At 51.4% G+C, this 24,707-nt stretch overlaps 1 protein-coding gene across 2 annotated transcripts in view; it reads right to left on the bottom strand.

The window, feature by feature from the left end:
• IGSF3 (immunoglobulin superfamily member 3) overlaps window positions 1–24,707 on the bottom strand; it is a 109,936-nt gene that overhangs the window by 21,578 nt on the left and 63,651 nt on the right. The window contains exons 4-8 of one of the 2 annotated variants that reach the window (XM_047784916.1): window positions 21,754–22,164; window positions 14,763–15,152; window positions 13,252–13,311; window positions 9,900–10,301; window positions 7,128–7,532 (exon numbers count right to left, since the gene is read on the bottom strand). In XM_047784916.1, coding sequence (XP_047640872.1) covers window positions 7,128–7,532; window positions 9,900–10,301; window positions 13,252–13,311; window positions 14,763–15,152; window positions 21,754–22,164 — 1,668 coding nt within the window. The remainder of the gene's footprint in view (window positions 1–7,127; window positions 7,533–9,899; window positions 10,302–13,251; window positions 13,312–14,762; window positions 15,153–21,753; window positions 22,165–24,707) is intronic. The other variant, XM_047784917.1, reaches the window with a different exon arrangement.

Raw genomic sequence — 24,707 nt, 5'->3', positions numbered from 1 at the left:
GTAGCTGCTGGCCTACCTCACAGCCACAGCAACGCCCCATCTGAGCCCGTGTGGGACCTACACCACATCTCTCAGCAATGTCAGATCCTTAACCCACTGTGCGAGGCCAGGGATCGGACCTGTGTCCTCATGGATGCCAGTCAGATTCGTTTCCACTGAACCACAACAGGAACTCTTCAAATCACATTCTTACAAGTAAAAAAGCTGTCTCTGCACCTAGAACCTACTTTTCATTTTACCATTGCCACAATACGTCTTCCCGGTTGGTTTTTAACTTCTAAAAGATGTTAAATCAAGGGAGGCGTTTCCTTTGCTTTGTTCAGCACTGTCGCAGGATTGGCTCAGGACTTCTGAAACCTGTCCGGACAGCAGTGCTACATCTGGGGCAGGCTAGCAGGGCTCTGCCCAGCGGCAGCATCGCCCATGGTCCCAAGCCTCCCAAAGTAGCTGCTTCTGAGCACTGACTCCTTAGAACGTACTATTTTATTATGAACTGTTTCTGAAAAAAATTTCTCATTTCTGCCACCATTAAGGCATCATAACAATTTTTACAGATTACATGAGTAAAAATGTCGTATCATCTATGAATTTTATTTTAGGGTAGTAAACGGACTACTATAAATTGTTACCTAAAAAGGGAGAATACAATCTGAGTGTGATCTCAAGTCCAAATTGCTCAGCTCAGAATATTCTTATTTCACAAACTGCTATAATCCTTTCTATGTGCTCAGCACTATTCCAAGCCCTTTATAAATATTAATGATCTGGTCCTCACCAGACCCACGTGATAAATATTATTATCCCCAGATCTATAAAGACACCTGCCCAAGGTTACACTGCTGGTAGGTGCTAGAGCCAGGATTCAAACCCAGGCTGTCTGGTCTGTCCTTGCCTCTGACCTTCATGAAGGGTGACCCTCCATGCCACCGTGTACAAATGGGGCTCCCCTGGCTCTTGCCAACCCACGTGGGGACTAACCTCCCCACCCCCATGCTTCAGTCCTATCAACACCAGCAGGCTGCTGCCCCCCTCAGGATGCTCTTTAACCCACTCAGAGGCTGAACGCCCCACTGCTCCTTCCCTCCACCCACCCCCATCCCAACAGACCCCCCCCCCTCAGGCCCTTGCCCCATCCCCAGGGTGACCCTACCACGTCCCTCCAACTCCTCCCTGCGCCTCTCTCTCTCCCCAGGCCTCTGGACAGCCAGAGGGGCAGGAGCCGCGACACACCCATCACTTGGGCGGCAACCCTCAGCTCTGAAACTGGCACACAGCAGGTGTTCAAAGGAGCTCCCAGGAGGCGCCGGGAGGGAGGAGGCAAGGAGAAAGTAGCGAAAGTTTGGAGGTGGAAAGAGCTAATTAGGAGTAAGCCAGACATGCCCTGTCTGCCTTACCTGTCTGCAGACAGAGCAGTGACCCTTGTTCACTGATTCCAAACAGGTGCACAGTTTGTCACCATGACAACCAAGTCTGAGGCTCGGGGTGGGGGCAGGGCGGAGGCTGGGGACTCCTCCGGGGCTCTTGCTCTCCTGGTCTACCTACACACCCACCGGGCAGAAGCCACATGCCTACGGGATGGACAAACTCCAGGTCCTCCTGACAGAAAGGAGGGGCCAATCCCTCTGAAGGATGGGGCAGCCTGTCACCTACTAGACTGTGACAAGGAGAGCCATTGTCACAAGCCCCAGACTTGGGGAAGTCAAAGAAAAAGCCCTCAGCTCTCCCAATCTGCCAGGTCAGCAGTAAGAAATTGGAGAAAACAGATTTGGCAGCATCCAGAGGGTATTAAATATTCATCCTGACTGCCCATCAGTAAAATCCCAGCAGAATACACCCACTGACAAGTCGGCTTTCCACACCGGAGGCTGTCCTCCTGGAAGCTTGTTTATTGCTTTGTCAATTTAAATGTGCAATATTTAAGAGCCAGACCAAGATATGGTTGTAAATATTTGGAAAATGAGTGCTGACATCTCCCTTATTGCCTCTGTGTTTAGGGAGAGGTAATTGGAGGGTATCTTTGGTACTAACGAAAATCAGAAGGCAGCAAAGCAATGCTTCAAAATTTAAAGAGAAAAGAATTGATTAAGAGTTAAGAATAGAATATGGTGAACTAGCTTAAAGTCTGGCCTAAATGCCCTTTGGCAGGGGGGAGGGTGTCCCATTCTGCCATCAGTGGGAGTGAGGCTAAGCTAAATCAACGAGAAAAGGGGAGGGATGGCGTTCTTGGAAGATTTCCTCAGGGACGTGCATTCGGAACGGGAAGCACACATCTACAGTGGTTGATACGGTAACAGATCCACAACCAGTTCACCCTGCCACCCAGCCAGAGCTTTTGTGAAATAAATACTGGTGACAGTCAGGTCTGCAGTGGCTCCAGCAAGGATGGGTCTAGAGCGCAGACCACACAGAGCCTTGTCGGGAGCAGGTGCCATCAGCTGTGGACGGCTGATAAATGGACCAGCATGAGTGAGTCAACAGTTCCCTGCATTTCTACTGGATTCTGTTAGAATAAGAATATTTGACAAAATCAGGAGCATCCCCTTGTGGCTTGGCAGTAATGAACACAACTAGTGGTCATGAGGCCTCGGGTTTGATGCCTGGCCTTGCTCAGTGGGTTAAGGATCCGGTGTTGCCATGAGCTGTGGTGTAGGTCGAGGATGTGGCTCGGATCCGGTGTTGCTGTGGCTGTAGTGTAGGCCGGCAGCTATAGCTTCCATTCCACCCCTAGCCCGGGAACTTTCATATGCCACAAATGCAGCCCTAAAAAGACCAAAAAAAAAAAAAAAAGGCGGGGGGTAACATTTAACAAAATCATCTTTTTAAAAGGGAGGAAGCAGGTACTGGGGGAGGTTCCTATGGAAAACACCAGAGCAGCAATAAGAATCCATGTTTTGAGAGGCAAGAGACAGAGAGAGAGTAGAAAGAAGAGAATCCAACACTGGGCTGAGCTCTGGTGTCCCCAAGCCTTAGGGCCATCTGGTGGCAGAAGTCAGAAGAAAGAGAGGCATTCGCGGAGGCACAAATTAAACGCCTACACATTAGCAAACTGTCTTGAGAAACCTCTGCAGGTGCCTTGTGACCCCAACTTAAAAAAACAAACCTAAGTGCCTGCTAATGCAACGCAGGACGGTAACCTAGAAAGAGGGGGAATTGAATCAAGGTATATGGTACCCAAGAGGATTCCTGAGGAAAAAATACCATAATAAAATAAATTACATTTGGACTCAGGAGCCAGACGGCCTGTCTGGATTTGAATCTTGCCTCTGCCATTTATTATGGATCACTGGGTAATTTATTTATCCCCGGTGTCAGCATCCTCATCTATAAAAGGAGTGAAGGTGGCACCCCCTCATGGCATTGCATGGATTAAGGAAGAGCTAGAAACGTCGCCGGATGTCAAACATTCAGGACAGCGACGGGCACACGAGAAAAGGTCAGTAAAGACGAGCTGCTGTCGCTGTTACTGGCGTTACTTGTGGGGCCACCAGTGCCCAGGCTCCTCCATGGGAGGAGTCACTCTACAGGGAGAGGCGCCTCCGTAAAGGAGACCCTTAACTGAGTGCAGACAGGCTAAATTCTGATTCCACAGCCTTAAAAAAAGGTCCAAGACTCCCTTTTGTCCACCCCAACTTTTGCTTTTTTCCTTGGCCCGCACCACAGCATACAGAGTTCCTGGGCTAGGGCTGAGATCTGAGCTGCAGTTGTGACCTCCACAGCAGCTGCAGCAAAGCCAGATCCTTTAACCCACTGTGCCAGCCGGGGATCGAACCAGCCTCCGGGCACTGCAGGGAAGCTGCCAATCCCATTGTGCCACAGTGGGAACTCCCCAACTGCTTTTTAAATTTTTTTTTTTTTTTTTTTTGCCATTCCTTGGGCCACTCCCATAACATATGGAGGTTCCCGGGCTAGGGGTCAAATCAGAGCTGTAGCCGCTGGCCTACCCTACAGCCACAGCAATGTCAGCTCCAAACTGCGTCTGTGACCTACACCACAGCTCACAGCAACGCCCGATCCTTAACCCACTGAGCGAGGAAAGGGATTGAACCCACATCCTCATGGATGCTAGTGGGGTTCGTTTCCGCTGAGCCAGAACAGGAACTCCCAACTGCTTGTTAATAAAGTTCATTCCTGGGTTCTCATCCCCACATTTCTCTCTCTATTTTTTGACTCCAGCAAGGCACAACCTCTCTGAGCCTCCGTTACTGCATTTGTAAAATGGGAACGCAGTACTTTCTTCCCAGGGCTGCAGTGACAGCAAATGAGGTCATATGCACCAAGTGTCCGGGACAGTCCCCAGCAGGCAGTCAACCCTCTGGTACTTTTCCACTTCTACTTCCCCCAAATAAAAGCACCAGTACCAACGAGGGTGTGGAGGAAAAAGAGCAAAAATGAACACAAAGCTCTTTGGAAAATATTAAGTGCTAAATGCATAAATACTTAATAAGGAGAGACAGTAACACTCACGGGGGAGGCACTCTCCCCGGTGCCACATGCAGCCTCGGCGCCTGCCTTGCCCTCCTCGGCCCCTGGAGGACCAGCCCAGCGCATTGCTGGGCACCTCTGAGCAGAGGCCAAGCACCCTGGCGCTCGCTCCCAAGTCTCCCATGGCGGCCACTGCGTGTGCTCACTTCACAGTGAAATCACGAACAAAATCAGTGTGAGCCACGTGAGACACAAAGGCCATCCTCAGGGCAGATCCCGGGTTCCCCAACTCTCCGGGGCAGGAGGGGAGCAATAAATCTGTGTCGTGGCAAATGCACTTCCAGGGACATCAGAGAGACCCGGGCTCCATCTCCTTCCAATCCGTTTGCCTTCATCGCGGCTCCTAAACACTGGCAGCCTTGGTTTCCTCGTTAGCAAAAGGAGCACAGAAACATCTACATAATTTCTGTACTGGACGAACTTAGAAAACAGAGGTACTCAGCACAAAGCCAACCACCCAAGGGGTACTTGGTACATTTTTGTCCCCTTCTCCCTTTAGTGGCACCATAAATTAATCCAAATAACGAGAACCTCCGATGAACTAATTCCTTTTGCTTCCCTTAGGCACCCCAGCCTTGGATTCTAAGCAGTAAGAGGAGGAAGGAAATATTACAGATTGATTCAAAAAGGCAATGCCAGGCAAGGTCCTGGCTTAGCACCTCCTCTGCCTTCTGCAGCTGGGGAACCACGTGACGAGCACGTGAGGCCAGGAGACCACAAAGGGCGCAATTACTCAGCGAGGCAGGCAAGCGGGCCCCGTGGCATTTTCCACAACAAGGGTTCATGCAAAATGGGGGTCTCTGCTTAACCTTCCATTAACCTGCAAATCCACTTAAGCAGAAGAGCCTCTTCCCTAGGCATCTTGTGGTCCAAATTTAGGATCTAATTGGCCAAGGAGCCATCCCGTCATTTATACAACTTGTTCATTCCAAGCTGGTTCAATACAGGCCTCTGGTATGGGGTTATAAGAGGCGAAGGGTATGCTCAGACATTTGCGTTTTGTAACCTCACACTGCTGAAAACAACAAGCACTGTGACCGCCTGCCGTGATAGAGCAGATCCAGCTAGGCACACATCTTGGCTGTGAGCTGGCAGAAAAGTCCTTTTTGCAAGGTGTTCAAACCATCTTTGCAAAGTGGGTGGGGTGGAAACTCAGAGAAAAGGCCTTGCAAAGTCCTCTCTTGTCCAGCCCCCAAACTTTCAGCCTGGGTGCCTGTGCTCTCCTGCTCAGGGCTGAGCATTGGGAGGGAAGCAGGAGCCAGGCGGGGCTCTACCTCCACCTGCTTCCAACCTAACCGGAGGCAGGGACAGGCAGGAGGGAAACCCTAAGAGTATCAGGTGCTTACCCTCTTCCCCCATGTTAGGGGAAGGGCCCTGATGAAGGTGAGCTTGTTTGCAGGAAGCCCCCAAGACTGCCCAGCTAGGGCATCCTGACCACCCGCTGTGAGAGCTTCTGCCTGCCTGGGAGATGGGAGCCGGGAGCTCAAATCCAGGGCCTGAGAATAGGGCCTGGGCCAAGGAAACAGTGTGGGAGAAAGATGGACAAGGACTCAAACCCTGGCCCCGTTCACTAGCTACATGACCCTCGGTTGGTCACTGATCCTTCCTGGGGCTGTTGTGAAATTCTCAGAAAATCACCAACCCTAAGCGCCTCACACAAAGCAGACACTCTACAAGTGCCTGCCATTTTCCCTCTCACCTCTGAGGTTCCCTGTCTGCAAACGGGGCAATGGTACCCCATTCACTTCGTTGCTGCAAGAATTACTGGAGATGACATTGAGCAGAGACAGCTCATGCAAAACAGTCAAGCTGGCTTGCACACTTCACAGATGCCAATGTCTTCACAGACAGACAGACACACACACGGCTGGGGAACTGTCCTAGATTAAAGGAGTCTAAAGAGAAATGACAACTAACTAGGACATGTGATCCCTGATTGGATCCTGGTTTGGAAGGGAAAAACCTACAAGAGGTATTTCAAGACAACTGGGGAAACGCTAGTCACGTCCTACAATCCCATTAAATTCCCGGAGTCTGATAATGCTGCGGTCACTGGGTGGGACAAAGTCCTGACCTTCAGAGAAACATGAACGTATTTCTGAGGAAGTGTCCTAACGTTGGCAACTTACCTTCAAATGGCTCAAATGGCAACTTACCTTCGAATGGCTCAAAAACAATAAAAATTACACACGGAGGGAGAAGGGAATGTGCTAAGATGTTAATGACCAACCATCATGAAAAGAAATACGAGTCTTGCAACTTCCTACCGTTTGGAAATCTCTCAAACAGAAAGCTGGGAGATGAAAGCAGCCAGGCCAAGGAGTTCCCATTGTGCTGCAGTAGAAACAAATTTGACTAGTATCCATGAGGACGCAGGTTCGAACTCCAGCCTCACTCAGGGGGCTAAGGATCCGGCATTGCCGAAAGCTGTGGGTCAGTTGCGGACGCAGCTCAGATCCTGCATTGCTGTGGCTGTGGCGTAGGGTTTGACCCCTAGCCTGGGAACTTCCATATGCCTCAGAGGAGGCCCAGAAAAAAAAAAAAAAAGCAAAAAGCAGCCAGGCTGAGGGCTCAGGGCTGGACTCCACCTGCCTTTCCACGTGTCCCGTCAGCTCAGCAGGTGCCCGGGGCCCCAGGACCCTTACCTGGCTGCAGCACCCTGATCTCCAGCAGGTTGGAGGTCCTCTCAGCCAGCCTCGTCCAGCTGTTGTTGTAGTTCCTCCGCCACAGCTCCGCCACACACTGGTACTTGCCCGCCTCCGTGTCGCTGGCCCGGCTGATGCTCAGGCGGACATTGTTGCTGGACTCGGCCTTCTCAATGGCTGTTCGGGTCCGGAAGCTGGAGGACCGGTCCCCCCACTGGACCCCTCCATCCCGGGTGAAGGTCACCAGGTCGTGGAACTCGACAGTGCCCACCGGCTGGAAGCGCCATGTGACCGCCACAGGCACCCGGGAGGGGTAGTGGGGTTTGATGATGCACTGCAGGTCGAAGGAGTCGCTATAGGTCACCCCGGGTGTGCGGGAGATGGCAGTGACCGCAAAGCCTGTCTCTGGAGAGAGAGCAGAGGGACTCAGGCCAGGGGAGACACGTGGCTTTCTCAGGGCAGTGTGCGTGACAAGGGCGCCCTGGCAAAGGCTAGAACAAAGGCTCAGACCCTGGTCTCTGACGCCTCCTCTGCCTGGCCCACCAGTGCATGGGTGCCAGGGGTGGGGGCAGGTGCAGCAGGTGCCCAAGTCCCCCGAGCTGGTCTTGCTCCTGGTCCCTCTTCCGCCTCCTCATGGAATCCAAGGGAAAGAGGCAGCGAGGGACTCACAGGCAGAGGGAATGATCTTCCACAGGTGCGACCTGGGGTGAGGCGGGTTCTGCACAAGCAGGCTGCCCTCCAAACTCCGCCCTCGCTAATCCCTAATACGACCCCTCAACAGGAGTCATCGGGGTCCCTTCAGTCTTGAAACGTGACTTACTGTTACCAAATTGGCTCTGATTACAAAACTGTGAGCAGCCAGTATTTCCCAAATGCCATCTATGTGCCAGGAGCAGTGCCAGCTGCTCTGCTTTCACCACACTTCACTGAACCTTCAAAACGACCCTGCGGGATGGGGAGGCTCATCAGCCCTTCCTTACGGGGATGATCGAACTGAGAACCAGCAAGGTTAAATAAACTGGCCACTCTCAAGCTGCCTGTAAATGGCAATCGGGCACAAAACTGCATGTCACTGAGCCCGGGGGCCTGATGAGGTTGCTTTACTCCTGGGAAGTTTAAGACCGTGGTTCAAGGCATAGCCCCTGGAGCCGGATGCCCAACTGTGACACTTTCTAGCTGTATGATGTTGATACTTAACTTCCTCTGCCTCTACTTTCCCATCTGCAAAATGGGTCCTTGTGAAGACTGGGTGTGTTAGCATTTCTGAAATACCTGGACCGGTACCTGCCACACAGCATATACTCTTATTTTGTTAAACATGTAGTTTGTTTAAACACACACACAAGGTACTTTCAGGAAGGCACTTTAAACTCTGCCAGTAAAAGACAAGGCACAGAACAAATCTTTCGGCAGAGCTGGGACAGGGCGCATTGGTTACCCCGGGCTGTGGGGACCAGAGACGCATGGTGAGCAGCACAGAGAAGAGTAGCGAATAACCTGACACTGTATGATCACTTCTCACTCTGACCACTCCCCAGACGTCCCTAGCCTCACAGGATGGGAAAGCCTCCTGCTGTTGGACGCCGACGCCCGGAACCTTCCTCGAAGCTTCCGTTTCCACGTGTCCACACAGGGCGCTGAGCAGAGGCCCAGGGGTTGAGCTGATCAGGACCCGCAACCACTGGATGACGTTTCCAGAGGCGTGATTCGTGCAGATAGCAGGTCAACTTTGGGGATTAAGCTTTTAGAAAGTAAATGTAATTCAGTGAGAAAGGACTTTGTTGAGGGCGAAACCGCCTGGGGCTGCCATCTTGATTGGGGTGTGTCCAAGAGCACCACCAAGCCCGCCTGTGAGGAAGGCGGCACCGTGGTCCCGGGGCTGGGATGCAAAGTCACTGAGGACAACTGAGGTCACAGTCTGCTGACAAACCGGAAAGACCTGACAAGACCTGACGTGACAAGTTACCTTCCCCGCAAAGTAGCAGTCTGGTCTTTTAAAATTCAATAGACTGGTTCTATTAGGCAAATAAATGCTGACAGAAGCCTCTGGAACTGCCCTGTGAGAAGCAAATCTAATATTCTTTGGTTTTAGCAAATCTCAAGGTATCTTCTACTTTCATGCTAATGAGGAAAAGGCTCCTTAAGGAAGAGCCCTATAGAGGAAAAGACAAAAACACAGGCTTTGGGAAAAAAAAATTAAGACAAACTGCTGGTTTCCTGGGTTCAGACTGTGGGTCTGTTATTTCAAAGCTACAGTCCTGGGCAAACTAATCCACCTGTCTCTCTAGTCTCCTTGTGAAATCAGAGTGTTTACCTGTAGGCTAGGTGAGGATTCCAAGGGACAACTGAGCTTAAGAGCTTACACTCAGCCAGAAATGGTACAAAAGGTGATTTTCTCCTCTTCTCTGCACTGTTCAGAACTTCCCAGGAGGGCTGAGCTCCTGAGCAGGAGGGTCTGGGATGCAGGAAGGGAGAGGGTTTGCTCTCGCTCTTCCAGGCCAATTTTGGCCATGGCCATGTTCCTCTACCTGGGGTCACTGCTCTCCTGGCCAGAATGCCTCCCACCCAGACCCGAGTCCTAACGGCTCCCAGCTCGCCCAATCCCAGAGAGCCACCATGTCGAACCATCGTCGGTTCCTTTATCGCCATGCACACTCGGTAAAGGCGTTCTTCAATTAAACCCTTTGGAAGGTGCCATCTGTTTCCTACGAGGGTCCTGACATGGGAGCATCTCCCCAACAGTCCCACCAAAAGACTGCCGAGCTGACTTACCGAGAGCCGTGATGGAGATGAGGGTGCTGGCCCGGCGCTCCCCCACCACCTGCCACTCGCCGTCCACGGCCCGCACCCACTCGGTCACGTGGCATTCGTACTGGCCCTCGTCCTCCTTCCTGCTGTTGAAGATGCCCAGGCTGAACGAGTTGGGCTGCACCTGCTCCATCTGGACGCCCCCAAAGCTGCTGCGCTCCCAGTAGGACGCGCCGTGCTGCAAGGTGCCGTCCCGATCCAGCCACATGATGTTGCTGCGGCGGTTCTGCCTGTCCACCAGCTGCCACATGACGGAGAAGCGGCCCAGCGGCCGGCCCGCCGTGCGGATGCTGCAGGAGAGGTGCAGATTCTCACCCTCCAGGACGACGCTGGCATTGCTGGCCACCTCCACCGAGATGCTGCTCTCTGGGGAGAGGGAGAGAGCGCCACACTGGGGTTTTCTGGGCTCCGCCATGCCCTCCCCACAGCTTCCAAGCAGGCGGGGAACAAATGTCACTCTATTCAGGTACAGAGGATACTAGCCCTCTGCTGCAAGCCCCGGCTGGTTCTGGGCTTCGCGCACTGTCATTCTAGATCTGATAACCCAGGAGGCCCTGTGCGGGTGAAAAGATAATGTGTGGGATAACGAGGGCCCAAGCCCTGACCCTGAATCGGAACCTAAGACAAACAACACAATGACATTACACCGAGGGCATAAAACGACCAGGTACAGTCAGCCCTCCACATCCACGGCTGCCACATCCATGGGTTCAATCAACCGTGGGTAGAAAATAGTCCAAAAAAAAAAAAAATTCCAGATGGTTCCAAAAAGTAAAACTTGAATTTGTCACACACTGGCAACTATTTACACAGCATTTACACCATATTAGGTATAAATAAACTGGAGATGGTGTGCACATGTTATATGCAAATCCATTGCCATTTTATATAAGGGACTTGAGCCCCTGCAGATTTGGTTATCTATGGGCAGCCCTGGAACCAATCCCTTGGAGTCCACGGGACGACTGTAATGTGTTCAGTAGGGTTCACGAATTTTCAACTTGGGTTTTCAGCACGTCGAATAACTTGAAAATTCTACTTTACCTTATCTTCCTACTACTCGGGGCTATAGCAGTCAAATAAAAGCTGAGCATCCCTAAGTGCCATTTGAGCCCTTCAGGGCAATATTAGGAAGCAGGAAAAAAAAAACAAGGAAGTATTTGAAGGATAATGTGTGCTTGGGTATGGGTAACAGTGGGGCACAGGCGGCCTCGTTTCATGGAGTGTGTGGGGATCAAGCCGTCATACTTTTTTTAACACAGAGAAACACTCCAAAGCCAGTGGCTCGCCTTCCCACTGCCACCCACCTTCAAGCCCTGGGGCTCAGAGTTTCCTGGTGGCCTGGAAGTTAAGGACTTGGCGTTGTCACTGCTGTGGCTCAGGTTCGATCCCTGGGTTTGGAAACTTCTGCATGCCACAAGTGCAGCCAAAAAAAAAGCCTTGGGGTTCCACTTCTCTTAACCTTGACTTTTCTGCCGATCTTTCTTTGGGATAAAGATTCCACTCCCGCGTTGCTCGGATCCTGCGTTGCTGTGGCTCTGGCGTAGGCTGGCAGCTACAGCTCCAATTCGACCCCTAGCCTGGGAACCTCCATATGCCGCGGGAGCGGCCCAAGAAAAGGCAAAAAGACAAAAAAAAAAAAGATTCCCTCCCTTCTCTCCCTTTGCTACTAATGTAGCTAACGCCCTCAAAGGAATTATTTAAGTTCAAGACAGGGAGAGTATTATATTGTGTGATTTGTTAAAAATTCAAAGTAAATGAAACAACGTCTATAAATCCCCTAATAAATAGGCTTTCAAAAACTGGTCAGCATGATCATAACTAATTTTACTATTCCGATTAACTCTTTGTCTTTATAAATATTGTGGATATTTTAACCTATCTTAATTATGCATATGTTATTCTGTATAATTATCTACACTGAGCTCAAAAAGTCCTTAAGCATTAAAAAACAGAAAGCACCAGAACTAATACAGCTCCAGTTTTCTGGGTACCACCTACATGAAACACATACAATTTTAAATCAATCAATCAATCAAATCCCAGATTAAGTGGCACACCCAATTATGGAGGGGAGAAGCATACCCAGGACCATGCATTTGAATCAAGCTTTTCTCCCCTGTGTTTCCCCCAAAGGCAGAAGAAAGCCAAGATGAGCCCTGAGCCCTGGCACACAGCTCTTGCAATGGTGACTGTGCCTGCCGCCCAGTGTGGAATGGCTTGTTTCACGTGAGATAAAGGTCTGGATGGACAGGGGAGAGAACAGGAATTCTCCCAGGAGCCGGGCCACGGTGATTCCCGGAGATGGCGGGGCTCCTGATTGGCTCCATCTATAGCACCAGTGGCCGGAAACAAGGACCTGGAGGCAGGCAGACCAGGCTCCAGGCCCACATCTACTGCTTCCTTAACGCTGCAGTCTTAGGCTCCTAACCTAATCTGCCCAAGCTTCCATTTCTCACGTGCAAAATGGAGAGCCGAACAGTCCTCCTTCTTAGGGTCACCACACTGAGAGCATTGGATGAGTAATTACTTTTCACCATCATCGTTAATAAACAATATTCTTCCTCAGATGAAAGACTCACTAAAGACGACCTCCCAGTGTTACTGATTCAAAGTGAGGAATTAAGGAAGGGCAACTTTAGCATCAAGGGAAACAAATCCCTTGGCAGGCCTTAAGCAGAAGAAGGATTTGCAGAGAGCATCACTCCCGCACCTACTGTCACCCTAATGGACTTAGCCCTGGCTTGTTTGGTACGAGGGCTGCTGCGTGGGGCTCTGCTGCTCGAGCAAGCCTGGAAAACCCACATGGTTAGATGTGGAACTATGGGAAGCAAAACCATTCCGCAGCCCTGGCAGAGGCACAGGCAGATGCGGTGCTGCCCCAGCCGTTAAGACTACTGACAGTGTTCCCAGGCCTGAGAAAAGGCAGCCGACAGTTGAAAACTTTCTGGGTTCAGTGGAAACTAGGACAGAACTAATGAGGACCTAAATGCATGTTCGCAAATTGAAATTTCCAATCAGGAGGTGGATGGCACAGGCCAAGCGCAGAGCAGTGGATGTGGAGGTAGAAGCAAATGTTTCTAAGGGGATGTAAGCTCGACCACAAAAGGCACGGGCTCAGCCACTTCTCTGTACGGTGCTCTGGCTTCTTCATTCACACGAGGGGTAGAATATTGGCCTCTCCCGGGGACTGGAGGGGTGGGAGCCGAGGCGATGATAAGCACTTTGGGCTCTTGGGAGGAAAAGCGCCGTTAAAATCCAAGGTTTCATTATCACCATTACCGACGTGATCACTGTTGTTCTCTGGTAGACTTACCCAAGTGGCCTTGGGGCAGGATCTGGTGGTGCTGGGGGACTTTAACTACCCAGTTATCTGCTGGAAAAGCAATACAGCAGGCCACAGATCATCAAACAAGTTCTTGGAAGGGGGCAGGGGAAATCTCTCACTACAAAAAACAGAGGAAGGACACAGCGTGGCTGCCCTTTTCTGGATCCTTCCAAACCCACGAGGCATTAGTTGCGGATGTGACAGTGGAGAGTCCGTGGTTAAAGGCAAAGCCCAGACCGACAGGAAAAGAGTAAAGAGAATGGGCGTCCAATTCAAAGATTTCATTCTACAAATAGTCGGCAAGCACCTACACTGTGCAAAGCATCATGCTGGGCATTGCGGTGGGAGGAGGGGGAAGACAAGAATCTCAAGGTAATTAGATGTATGTGTGTGAGAGAGAGAGAGAGAGTGATTAAAACGATCATAATAATAAGCACAAAAGAAAGTCAACCTGTTGGTGAGAAAAGAAAAAAAGCAGAGCAAGACCCCTGTGTCTGTCCTCTTCTTCACACTTGGAGAGAACTATGTACAAAATGTCAAAGTGTAAATAAAAACGTAACAGGAACGATTGCAGGGCTAAGAGAAGAACAGCCTCAGCAGCTGAGAGAAAGGTTAAAGGTTAGTTTTTTAACTTCACCATCTTGTTTAAAATCGGTATTCTCTAAGCTTTCTCTTTTTATTAAAAACAACACTATGAGAGAAATGGGATATTCCTGAGAACATCCCGACACTATGGATGATTAAACCCAACCTAAGCCAACACTGGCAGTCCCCCGAGTGCCCGGTCCTAACCATCACCCCCCCCCCCCCCCCGCCCCCCCCCCCCCCCGACCACGCCAGCTGCCAGCCACCAGCTGCAAGGAGGCAGGGAGCCCGCCTGGGCAGCCCTGGAGGTAAGGAAGCTTAAAAAGCCTGTGCCCCCGGAGGACGGGGCAGTCTCAATGCGCTGACTTTTGTAAACACAATTTCAGCAGGGGAGAGACAATTAGAGAGAGGCCCATCCTCATACCCCTGCAAGAGAGCCAATCTTTCTTAACAAGGCCCTTGATGATTTAAAATCCTCCCAGAGAAGACCAACCCTGCTAAAGCGAGATTGCAAGACAGGAATCCACCCACTTCTTCTGGGACTTAATTCCCACACAGGAGCAAACAGCTGTCCTGGATTCCTGGTTGGCCTCCAAGCTGAGCTGGCACTGCTGGCGCTGACACAGAGCCGCTGGCGCTCCAATCTGGCCAGCTTGCAAACACACACCTGAGCCTCTGCCTGCGTCAGGGCTTTGCTAAGTGTGGGCAGGTGAGCTGGAGAAGGGCTGGGGGGGGACCAGTTTTCTCTGCTGGCTCTGACTGAACCCTGAGTTCCACCTGCCCTGCCCTGCCCTGCCCTCCGCCTCCCCACGGCTCCTCTTCCCCACCCCTCCACCCCGCTGCCCTCAGACGATGCTGGCTGCTGGACCAGAGCAGCGGGAGGAGGAGAGGCAGCCGCGCGTCCCTCCACTTACTGATGGGGAGGACGATGATGGGGATGTTCTTCGGACGCTTGCTCTCCTTGTCGATGAATTCCCCGGTGACCGTCTTCTCTCTCTCTGTCACCCGGCAGTTGTACTTGCCGCTGTCCTCCTGGCGGAGGTGGTAGATCTTCAGCACAAAGATGCTGTCGCTCTCCTTGGCCACCTTGAGCTGGCCCCTGGCCTCCCGGTGGCTGAACTCACTGTTGAGGATGGGCACGGCGTTGGGCCCCATGCTGGCAATGAGCGAGCTGTTGAAGGCCCAGGAGACGGCAAAGTACCGGTCGGGAATGTTCTGTGCCTCCAGGATGCATCGGAACTCCACCGGCTCACCCACCGTGTACAGCCGCTTATCCGTTTCTAGTCGAACAGTGAACTCTTTGTCTGAGAAAGCGAATCACAAAACGGATGCATCCTGGGTGAAGGAGGCCCTCGGCTCTCAAGCTGCACCGGCCAATTCCCACCACCCAGGCCTTCGTGTGAAGTTGACTCCTGAGAAGGCGCCTCCACACTTGGCTTGGGAGAAAACTTGAACTTCCACCCCGGGGATCTGAGGCCCAGAAACACCCTTGAATATCACAGAGAGAACTCAAAGCTAGCCAGACCCAGACAGTCTAAGGGGCTTGGTACCCCAGTCAGGATGACACAGCTCTGTCCGCAGCTTATAAAGCCCTAGCCGAGACTCCCAGAGGTCAGAGGCAATACCACTCCTCGTATCACTTACACAGCAGGTTACAGGGGTCCAGCCTTGATCTACAAGCCCAGAGCTCCATTTAAGCATTGCGATTTTTTTATTTTTTTTCTTTTTAGGGCCACACCTGAGGCTTATGGAGAGGTCCCAGGCTAGGGGTCTAATCAGAGCTACAGCTGCCGGCCTACACCACAGCCACAGCAACACCAGATCCAGGCCTTGTCTGCAACCTACACCACGGCTCACGGCAACGCCAGATCCTTAACCCACTCAGCGAAGCCAGGGATTGAACCGGAAACCTCATGGTTCCTGGTCAGATTCATTTCCTCTGCGCCACGATGGGAACTCCAAGCATCAGGATGCCAAGCATTTTCAGCAGGTATTATAGGACTTACCCTGCTGAGATTTGTGAAACAAAATTATACTGTGGCCTAGGTGCTGACCCCACTCTTAATAAATACTGTGTTTGTGTGTGTGTGCACACGCATGCATGCACACACATGTGTGTTTGTCAGATAAAATCTCTAAAAAGATGGAGTGGGTAAGTACCTACTTCTGCTGACAGTCAGATGACCCCTGGAATGGTCAATGAACCCAGGCACCCTTCAAAGAGCCAGGAGTTTAACCAGGCATGGTGGGGGGCGGAGCAGTGCTCAAAGAAGGACTCATGGCCACCGGCCATCCCACGGCCCATGTAACAGTGACTATCAATGCCACGGACAGTTACTCTGTCTCACAGGCACCCTTTGCAGTGGCGGGTCAGAGAAGGTGTTGTCCTGGAAAACAGCCACAGAGCAGTGGTGGGGGACGGCTGCAGCCGGAACCACTGCCCACGTCACTCCTCCTCCAGCTGGAACTCTGTTCCTCTACAGACAACACGGAAAGGGGAACCACACTACAGGGATGTTTGAATTCCCTGTGCATCCATGAGCTCCGACCTCGACTGATTCCCCACAGTGGCATTTCCAAGCCTTTAGCACTGCCTTTAAGTCCGCAGCCCCACTCTCATTCCTCTATCCCATGCACTCTTCAAGCAGATGAGAATCCCATTTCCCTAAGAAACACGGGAATCACATCCCTCTTCTCCAGCCCAAGCGTGGCTTGGTACCCGACTGCTCCTAAGACCCCATCTCCTCCCCTCCCTTGTGGGCCGATGTCTTGCCATTTTCTCCAGCGAATCAGCTGCTTCTTTCATTACCCAAACTTCCTGACAAAGCAAGCTACACTCAGTGACTCCAAGGGCTCAACTCTCGAGTGAGAGCTGCTGTCTCAGCCTCCCTTTCCCAAAAGACCCGTCCTGAGAGACCCGGCTTTCACTCTGCCAGCCTTTGCCCAGGGGCTCACACCCACGTGGGACTGAGCATCTGCCAGAGACTGGCTTCCTGGTCGACCAGATTAATTCAATGTCAGTGACAAAAAAGCACCCCTTCCTCATAAATGCCACTGAAGACATGCCAACAGGTGCCCCATACCTCAGACTTCCCATTTCCTTAGACCTCAGCTGGCTGCAACCACGGCTTTCTTCTTCTCGCAGCCAAAGACTCTTCTGATCTCATGGGAACCCCCCTCGGCTTGAAGAAGCCTTCACAGTCCTGGCTGAAGGCGAGATTCGGGCATACCACCCCAGCCCCCTCTCTGGATAGCAATTTGTCCTTGGTCTTCCCCAGTCAATGAAACCTCCAGAAATTGATTTATGCTTTTTCCAATACCCCCTCACTCCTGAGCTCACTGAAATTTGGCTTCTGGCCCTTCGCACACTTTACTGACCCAGCAAACGTCACCAATGACCACGGCCACGCCCCCCGCCCCCCATCACAACCAAAGGCTTTTTCTTAAGCAGGTTTCAGCCTCTGGACCTGCTCTCCTCCCTTGGGTTTTAACACCTTCCCTCCTGCTTCTCCTCCTGCTGACCTGACCACTCTGTTTCTCTCTCGGTCCCTGGGACCTGCTCCCCCGACCACTTCTTATGGCTGCAGCTCTTCTCCTGGGCTCTTACACATTTTCACCCCATGGGCTTTCCTGGCCTCACCCCACTCCCAAGTTCAGCTCTAAGTGAGTGCCACATCTGATGACACGCTGGGCGTTTCACACACCAAGTGTCTCTACGATAGTGTGCTTACAGGATGGATTCCTTGACCAAAATTATAAAAACAGAAGACAACCAGTGCTGGAAGTTCCCATCGTGGCTCAGCAGTCACAAACCTGCCTGGTATCCATGAGGACTCAAGTTCAATCCCTGGCCTCGCACAGTGGGTTCAGGATCCAGCGTTGCTGTGGCTGTGGTGTAGGCCAGCAGCTGCAGCTCTGATTCAGCCCCCAGCCTGGGAATTTCCATGTGCTGTGGGTGCGGCCCTGAAAAGCAAAAAAAAAAAAAAGACAACCAGTGCTGCCACTAAAGGGGAAGTAGAGGCTCTCAGGCAGGATTTGGCACGTTCTCATGACCTTCCCTCCCCCTCCCTTCCTTTCACAGGTCAAGGAATATCACCCAGCACCCCAGGCTCAGGACTCCCAAGCATTGAACTCTTCCTCCCACAGTGTCCATTCTGCTGTCTCTAGCACCCACTGTCCGCTTCCTAGGTCACTGCCACTGACGAGCCCTGGCCCTATCAGCTCCTTCCTGTGTGGTCTCCCACTTGAGACCCAACCTGCTTAATCAACCTCTAGGTGGTCTCCATGGCTCTGCCCTTCTATACCCCAGGTCTAACGTGTCACTCTCTGCTTACAACTATTTCTGGTCGATGGCGACCTGCTGTTTAGCACCAGTAACTCTACTCAATATTCTGTGAGAACCTGTGTAGGTAAAGAATCTGAAAAAGAATGGATAGGAGGAATTTATGTATAGATGGATCACTTTATTTTACAGCAGAAGTTATCACATTATAAATCAACTATACTTCAATAAAACTGAAAAAAGAAATCCCAGCGTTCGCGTCCTGGCTCAGTGAAAATGAATCTGACTGGTATCCATGATGCGTATGGAAGATCGATCCCTGGCCTCGCTCAGTGGGTTAAGGATCTGGCGTGGCCATGAGCTGTGGTGTAGGTCACAGATGCGGCTCGGATCTGGTATTGCTGTGGCTGTGGTGTAGGCCGGCAGCTGTAGCTCCGGTTCGACCCCTAGCCTGAGAACCTCCATATGCCCTCAAAAGCAAAAATTAATTAATTAATTAATTAATTAAAATAAAATAAAAATCCCAATTCCCTCCTCCAAGTGTCTGCAGCAGTAGTTTTTTCAACCTTTACTTGGGCAGAGAAGCGGGGGTCCTCGTTTCTTCACACAAAATCTTTTGTACAGAAAACATTCAGTTGAGGCAAGGAGGGAACACTGCGGCCCTCACGTGCCTGCCCCCAGCATCGTATGCCGTGCACACGTGCACACAAACACACACGTCCACCCACAAGCAACTGCCCGGGCACCTCCCTGGGGCTCCTAAGAGTCCAAGGAGAACGGCTTGAAACACTTGGACCACACAGTCAAGGCCAAGCTCACGTTCCAGCACGTGGGGCCTCAGACCACCTCTCCCGTCTCCCCTCACCTCTCATGTCTGCAACTCAGCCTCTGCTCACCCTTGAAGTCCTGTGCCTGCCAAACACGTCCAACAATTCTGTCCCTTTATGCTGCTGCTCTTCCTGATGCTGGCTCAAGCCCCGAGATTCGGCTCGAGTCACCAAATACGGTGGTTTTCCTGACTCTGCCTTAACCGCCTCATTCAGGGAAAAGAAGATCACTTTATGTCACCGTGCTCCCATGGTCCACCACGCCGTCACAGCACTTGGCGCCCCCTACTTGGCCACCGGCTCTCACACCTGCAGGTCCCTGAGCACAGGGACCAACTGGTGTTCATCTTTGAATCCTCAGTGCCTATCGTCACACCTGCAACACCGCAGAGACGCACTAAGTTTTTTTTTTTTTCCTGTCTTTTTGCCTTTTCTAGGGCCGCTCCTGAGGCCTATGGCGGTTCCCAGACTAGGAGTCTAATCAGAGCTGTAGCCACCGGCCTACGCCAGAGCCACAGCAGCGCGGGATCTGAGCCGCGTCTGTGACCCACACCACAGCTCACGGCAACACCAGATCCTTAACCCACTGAGCGAGGCCAGAGATGGAACCCACAACTTCATGGTTCCTAGTCGGATTCGTTAACCACTGCGCCATGAAGGGAACTCTGAGACTCACTAAATGTTGACTGAAATAAACTAAGAGAAGGGCAAAGCTACAACCACTGAATCAGCACAAGGATACAGAGTGAAGTCACTGACTTTTTTTTTTTTTTTCCTCCGTTTTCCTTTTGCGGGCTTAGTCTGAATGCATCTGTTGGGCAAATTCAAAAAAAAAAAATCCTAATTCCAAATTGGTAAGATTAAAATAAAGACTAACTGATGCAACCTAATTTAAAAGCATTAAGGCTCAAAATTTGGCCCAGACTTTTTGAAGCTGATCTTAAAACCATCCGGGAAGGAAAGGGATAAACATGAAATAAAGCGCCTTCCGCAGATTTCTTAGTACCGGAAGTTTCAGAAGCTGCTAAATGCTCTGGGTCCCACAGAGGAGATAAAGTGCTACCTGACCGGGAGCCCGGCCCTTTCTGTAAAAGCCCTCCCATCCATTAGCTGCCCAGGAATTGCTTCTGCCCTTTTACCTCTAGAGCTGTGCTTGACAAAGTGCAGACTATGGAAGAGTCACCCGGGAAGTGTACTGGAAATCCAGTTTCCCAGGTCCCACCCCAGGAGGCTGACTCAGGAATCTGTACCGCCCAAGCGCAGGGCTCTGTACTGTCAGTAAGTCTGCAGCACAGCCCTGGAAGGTCAGAAGAACAGGTGGCAGAAGAGCCAGGCAAAGCCCACGGGCACTAGCTGTAGGGAGGTCGAGACAGGACCCAAAGAGGGCCCCCCACCTGTACCTCACACTCCCCAGCTCATCTCCCAAGCCCACCCCTCCGCTCACCAGGACAACTGCAGCCCCTCCCTGGAGGTGAACAGCAACACAGGGAAAGGCAGCTGGGCCACGCACTGTACCCCATGACGGCACAAGGGCTGGACCACCCATCAACCAAAGCCGGGGGTGAGGGGAGGGGGCTGAAGGCCCTGGCAGCACCTGCCCCGGCCCAGCTGAGGCAGCCAGCAAGAGCCGTCAGCTCTGATCTGGAGCCTGGCTGGCCTCAGGGGCCAAGAGAGCCAGGCTGAGGCTGTGGGAACTTGCTACCAGGAGTCAGGCTGGCACTCGCCTCCCAGTACCACCACCATCTGGCCCTGGCTATAGACAAGTCACTCGGCCTCCTCAGGGAACCTCCTTTCCAGGTCTTCCACTGACAGAGCCGTCTGGCTTCCCAACGCATCCAGGGCACCAGCACAAAGCCATTGGCACCTGGCATCTTCCCCACCACCAACTTGTCATTAGTGTTTTGTAAATTGCAAAATACCACCAAACAACTATTATTAATATACAAAATAATCCTCTAAGTCAACACTTCTCTCGTTCATAATGTTGTCTCTAGGACAGAAGGCTTCTGATAGCAAAGGTTTTCTCCCAATGAAACAGGACAGGGAGTCAGAGAAGGCAACATCACCAGGGGGGCAGCCACTGTGGCTAATGGGAACCCGTCCCAAGATCCAAATGGCTCATGTGAAGCCTCCCAATTTGGGGAGTTCCTGTTGTGACTCAGTGGGTCAAGAGCCTGACTAGTATCCATGAGGATGTGGGTTTGATCCCCAGCCCCACCCCACGCAGTGGATTAAGGAGCCGGCATTGCCACAAGGTGTGGCATAGGTCTTAGATGTGGCTCGGATCCTGTGTTGCTGTGGCTGTGGCGTAGGCTGGCAGCTGCAGCTCTGATTTGACCCCTGGCCTGGGAATTTCTATATGCTGCAAATATGCCCCACTCCTCCCAAAAAAAGCCAAAAAAAAAAAACCTCCCAATTTTTCTTTTATTGGCCACACCGACACCATGCACAAGTTCCTGGGCCAGGGATCAAACCTACACACAGCAGTGATACAAGCCACAGCGGTGACAACACTGGATCCTTAACCCACTGTACCACCAGGGAACTCCAAATCTCCCAGTTTTTAAAATGAATCTGTAATTCAAGCAAATGTCAAACTCCCTGCATGTCAAGGAAGCCACGTCTAGGAGCAGGAATCAATCTGTGCCGTTCCTGTCTGTGACTTGCTGGCAGATCAGGGCTGGGGATGCCTGTGCCCTATGCATCCCAAGTGCTTTCTGAGTGGCCAAAGGCATCTGCACAGCCTTCCAGTGCCTGACCACCCTCCCCGCCAGAGAATGGGGACAAGAGACTGACCGGTGGGCTGGACGTTGACCAGAGTCCCCTCAGAACGCTTTCGGGTCATGGGATACCACGAGCCATCCGGGTCCTGGATCCACTCGGCGGCCTCGCAGTAGAACTCGCCCTGGTCGGAGGGCTGCAGGTGGAAGATGGTGAGGCGGAAGGTGCTGCTCCCCAGCTTGTCCAGGCGCACCTCCCCCAGGCTCTGCCTCTGCGCGTAGTCGCTGCTGGACTGCAGCACGAAGTCCCGGCTCAGGGAAATGACCTCCACAGGCTTCTCGCTGCCCCTCTGCCGCAGCCAGGCCACGGACAGGTGGCTGTGCTGCAGCGTCTCCGTGGCCACCTCACAGGTGAGCTCCAGGGGGTCCTGCTCCACTTTGTGCAGAGTCTGGGGCACGGCGGTGGTCTGCAGGGAGTCGGGGATCACTGCAATACAGGAACGGCCCAAGGGCACGGTCACAAGGCTGCACATGTCATACTCAAGGGGCTAAGCTCCCGCCCACCGGGCCTTTTGCAATCTCTGCAGGACCACGGAGGACCCTGGATGGCACAGGAGGGGTTTTCTGTCAGGACTGGGGCTGCCCTTTTTTGGCACTTAGCACTTACCTGTTTGGTATTTTAATAACACTCAGATGAAAAGTGGATTGGAGGGGGAGGGATGGAGTGGGCATTTGGGATTAAGAGATACACGCTACTACATTTCAAAGAGATAAACGACAAGGTCCTACTGGACAGCACAGGAAATGATATTCAGTATTTTATAATAACCTACAAAAGAAAACAATCTGGAAAAGAATCTGTGTGTGGATGTGGATGGGTGTGTTAACTGAATCGCTGCCGGACACCGGAACCGTTAACTACCCTTTCATACTCATTCATTCATTCATGTTTGTAGACGCAAAAAAAAAAAAAAAGTGGGTTCTATGTTGTTTTAACATAATGAATGAACTCCCTGAAAATACCACAAAAGGAATTTTCTGCTTGGTCAAATAAGAGTTGGTCGTTCACAGCGGTATTGTTTCCAGGCATTTTAACACGGCTTCTGACTGAGCTTCAAATGCAAAGGGTTCCTAGAACTTGGAGTTTCGCATTTCTACCCAACCTGCCCACTCTCTGCCTTCCAGCCACCACTCCCACGTTTCCTCCACTCACGTCAGCAACGCAGTGTTCTAGGAAGGCAATTTTTTTAAAACACAAAGCAAAATAGTTGTGGCAGAGAAAAGCAGCAGCATCCTCAATTTTTTCGGTTGAATTTGTCCTATAACTCATGTGTCAGCATATGTCATGTTTCTGGACTGGAAGGAAGCCATGGTACTGGGGAAATGGGTCAAACAAGTGATGAAATTTCCCCTGTGGTCCCTTGGTCAGAATTTTACTCTGGCCGCAAGTGCGGCCCTAAAAGAAAAAAAAGTTTTACTCTAGAGACTAAACACCACCCCCTCTCTGATGCGGAAGGTCAAAATCTTAATTTCCAGCCTGGAAATTATGACTTGGACAGAAAGCAGAACAGCCTTGGTATTTCTGACCCTTCACATTGGCAAACGTTGAGGCGCGGAGCCATCCCCGTTGAAATCTCCCCTCTCCCTCCGCCTCCTCCATCATCCAGGAAGCGCAGGGCTCAAGGCAGACAGCTGCTGCTCAGGTCCTTACTCTGGAGCCAAAAGACATACCCACCCTCCAGATGTGAGCAAAGCCCTGCAGCCGCCCTTGCTTCCTAACTCAGCAGCACCCCATGTGGCTCAGAGCCCGACCAAAGGCCCATCATTGCCTAGAGGTTGCCCCTTTCTTCCAGCTAATGTCACATGCTTCATCTTCCTTGCCAGTTCTTCAGCTCATCAACCATGGGTGGCCCTGTCATATATTTTTACATCCCCTTTCACAGGCTAGAGGGTCAGTAACTTCCTCTGAAATTCTTAACATCTGCATTAGATCTTCTTTTTAAGTTTCGGCTTCAAGCTCCTACTATTTATAAGCGAAAACACAAACCTGGTTCATTTCTACTACCTGTTGACCTCTGAAATATTTGGGAAAGAGGACCTCTATTCAGTCCTGAATGGGTTTTTCCTCCACTTGCAGAACCTGTCCCTATACTTGTGTATAAAGATATAAAGTTATACCACCTCCTGGATTTTCTCTAATTGTTAGTATATCATGGTGTGTTTAACACATTGTACTCTTAAAGCTGTCTGTCCGTTTATCTTTATTTCAAAAATCTGAACACGGCCAGCATATACTTGATTGCTCTATGGTGAAATTTAAATGTCAATAAAATGGAATACCCATTTTTAAAAAATTGGGTGGGGCACTGGATTATTTTATTTTTGGAGGGGTTTTTTTTTTTGGGGGGGGGGAGTTTTTTGGGCTACACCTGATGCATGAAGAAGTTCCTGGGCCAGGGATTGAACCCGCACCACAGAAGTGACCACACAGGATCTTTAACCAGCTGTGTTGCAAGGGAACTCCGGGTTCTTCTTTAAACGTCAAATAAAATTACACTAAAAAAGAAGTGACTCGGATTTATGGGCCGAACACTTATGTCCCCCCAAATTCCTAGGTTAAAACCTAATCCCGGAGTTCCCGTCGTGGCGCAGTGGTTAACGAATCCGACTAGGAACCATGAGGTTGCGGGTTCGGTCCCTGCCCTTGCTCAGTGGGTTAACGATCCGGCGTTGCCGTGAGCTGTGGTGTAGGTCGCAGACGCGGCTCGGATCCCGCGTTGCTGTGGCTCTGGCATAGGCCGGTGGCTACAGCTCCGATTCGACCCCTAGCCTGGGAACCTCCATATGCCGCGGGAGCGGCCCAAGAAATAGCAAAAAAAAAAAAAAAAACCCGAGAAATTGTTCAATGACCTAAAATGCTGCAAGCCCCAATAATTGGCTCTCTGGCTCCAAAAGAGGACATTTAAAATAAAAAAAAAATAAAAAATAAAAAAAAACCCTAATCCCCAGTGTGACAGCATTTGGAGATGA

Source organism: Phacochoerus africanus, chromosome 6 (assembly GCF_016906955.1).
Source record: "Phacochoerus africanus isolate WHEZ1 chromosome 6, ROS_Pafr_v1, whole genome shotgun sequence".
NCBI lineage: Eukaryota > Metazoa > Chordata > Mammalia > Artiodactyla > Suidae > Phacochoerus > Phacochoerus africanus.
Note: the sequence above shows the minus strand (reverse complement) of the source record. Positions and strands in the feature narration are given on the sequence as shown.